The sequence below is a fragment of the Caenorhabditis briggsae genome (assembly GCF_000004555.2).
Source record: "Caenorhabditis briggsae complete genome, chrV, whole genome shotgun sequence".
NCBI classification, from domain to species: Eukaryota; Metazoa; Nematoda; class Chromadorea; order Rhabditida; family Rhabditidae; genus Caenorhabditis; species Caenorhabditis briggsae.
Window position 1 is genome coordinate 16,484,872 of NC_013488.2, and position 2,416 is coordinate 16,487,287.

The 2,416-nt window shown below is 31.9% G+C and overlaps 1 protein-coding gene across 1 annotated transcript; it reads right to left on the bottom strand.

Moving 5' to 3' along the window:
- Nucleotides 1–973: 973 nt before the first annotated feature.
- CBG24646 lies at nucleotides 974–2,077 on the bottom strand (the record flags this gene model as incomplete). Its single annotated transcript, XM_002648347.1, has 3 exons — nucleotides 974–1,126; nucleotides 1,170–1,315; nucleotides 1,888–2,077. 3 exons carry the CDS (start codon nucleotides 2,075–2,077, stop codon nucleotides 974–976), a joined length of 489 nt encoding a protein of 162 aa, XP_002648393.1.
- Nucleotides 2,078–2,416: the final 339 nt, after the last annotated feature.

The window sequence follows — 2,416 nt, forward strand, 5'->3', positions numbered from 1 at the left end:
TTCTGAAATTTGTGAATTTCTGATTTCTGAATTTCTGAATTTCTGAATTTCTGTATTTCTGAAATTCTGAATTTCTGAATTTCTGAATTTCTGAATTTCTGAATTTCTGAATTTCTGAATTTCTGTATTTCTGAAATTTGTGAATTTGTGAATTTGTGAATTTCTGAATTTCTGTATTTCTGAAATTTGTGAATTTGTGAATTTCTGAATTTCTGAATTTCCGAACTTCTGAATTTCTGAATTTCTGAATTTCTGAATTTCTGAATTTCTGAATTTCTGAATTTCTGAATTTCTGAATTTCTGAATTTCTGAATTTCTGAATTTCTGAATTTCTGAATTTCAGAATTTCTGAATTTCTGAATTTCTGAATTTTGTAAATTTCTGTATTTCTGAAATTTGTGAATTTCTGAATTTCTGAATTTCTGAATTTCAGAATTTCTGAATTTCTGAATTTCTGAATTTTGTAAATTTCTGTATTTCTGAAATTTGTGAATTTGTGAATTTCTGATTTCTGAATTTCTGAATTTCTGAATTTCTGAAATTTGTGAATTTGTGAATTTCTGAATTTCTGAATTTCCGAACTTCTGAATTTCTGAATTTGTGAATTTGTGAATTTCTGAATTTCTGAATTTCTGAATTTCTGAATTTCTGAATTTCTGAATTTCTGAATTTCTGAATTTCTGAATTTCTGAATTTCTGAATTTCTGAATTTCTGAATTTCAGAATTTCTGAATTTCTGAATTTCTGAATTTCAGAATTTCTGAATTTCTGAATTTCTGAATTTTGTAAATTTCTGTATTTCTGAAATTTGTGAATTTGTGAATTTGTGAATTTGTGAATTTGTGAATTTCTGAATTTCTGAATTTCTGAATTTCTGAATTTCTGAATTTCTGAATTTTTGGATTTTTCAGCATTTTTTGAAAATTTCATATTTTGAGACTTTCCCGAATAAAAAAAATGTATTTAAAAAAATTCAAATTTTATAAGAATCCAGCCATTTAATGGTATATTCGATTGCACACCAGAACAATCCAATGAAGCACATTGTGAATTCCAAATGTGATGTTCCTCTTGGAGTTTTAAATCCAAGAGCACTGATTTGATATCCTGTTGGACTGTTGGGAGTCTGAAATTTCAGAATTTTTAAAAGAATTTCAGAAAATCGATACTTTTGTGAGAATAATGACTCCTGGAACAATTCCATCCACTCTCAAATTCGCATTAATTTCTCCTTTTTTATTGAAATTCGCAGATTCCACAGAGATATCGAATCCTTGAAGCATATCAATGAGCGTCGGAATATGCATTTGGTCGGCTGAAAGAAAATTTTGGATTTTCTACAGTAATATTTCCAAACTACAGTAATTCCCAGGGACGGTATCTTCCTCATCCGTTCTTCCTTCCTCATCCGCCAAATAGCCCCGATTTTGCGCCTTCCGATTTCCCCTCATTCAGATCTATGCGACCCTCATTAGCCGAGAACCACTGCGAAAGCCGGGATGAGACCGAAAAATGTGTAGTCGCCTACTTTTGAGTCACAGCCAGTGGAGTTCTTCCACAGCGAAACCCATTCTTAGCGCGGATGTTAGCGACAAGTAATTGATAATCATGGCAAATAGCTTTCGGATTAATATTGTCTACTTCCGTTTTTATGATAAATTTAATTAATCATAAAAACGCGCATTATTATTTAGCCAACCTAATGGAAATTGCATAAGTTTTCAATACTACTGTAATACTTGCTAGCTCTAACTCTTGGGGTCTCTATTTCTACAGTAATCCTTTTTATCCTACATACGGTATCCTACACTGTCAGCTACAGTGATCCCATCAGCTACAGTACCTCGTTATCTACAGTACCCCTTTATCGACAGTTTCAAACCTCACCTCCCGTTGTGTTGAACAACTTCTCAATCATTTTTTCATTTTTATTTTTTATCGAATCCAAAAATAATTTCACATGTCTCTTTCCGATTTCCAATGCTTTCGATTCTTGATTTCCCACTTTCAGATGTGGAATTCCTTGAGAAAAACATCCGAAAATGAAGAAGAAAATGAATAGAATAGCAGATTTCATTTTTGAAATCTTCCGAATGCTATTTCGATATCAAAAGAGGCTCTTTTTATAGGCCAAAAATAAGGGATACTAAAATTTGCATATTGTTCAAGGGGGTGGAGTCAGGGTAAACTACGCCCACACATGGAAACAAAAAATATGATAATTTTATGAGAATTTTTTTTGTATTCTTTTTTTCTGTATAAGGGTACTAGCATTATTATTCTTGTGCAAAAAAATTGGAGTTGTGGCCGAATTTTCACCAAGTTAGGCCACCGTATTTCAAGGAGAAATTTCGAAAACACAGCCGGCAAACGAGTGCTACCGTAACCCAACAATAAATATTTTCGCAAAATGTTT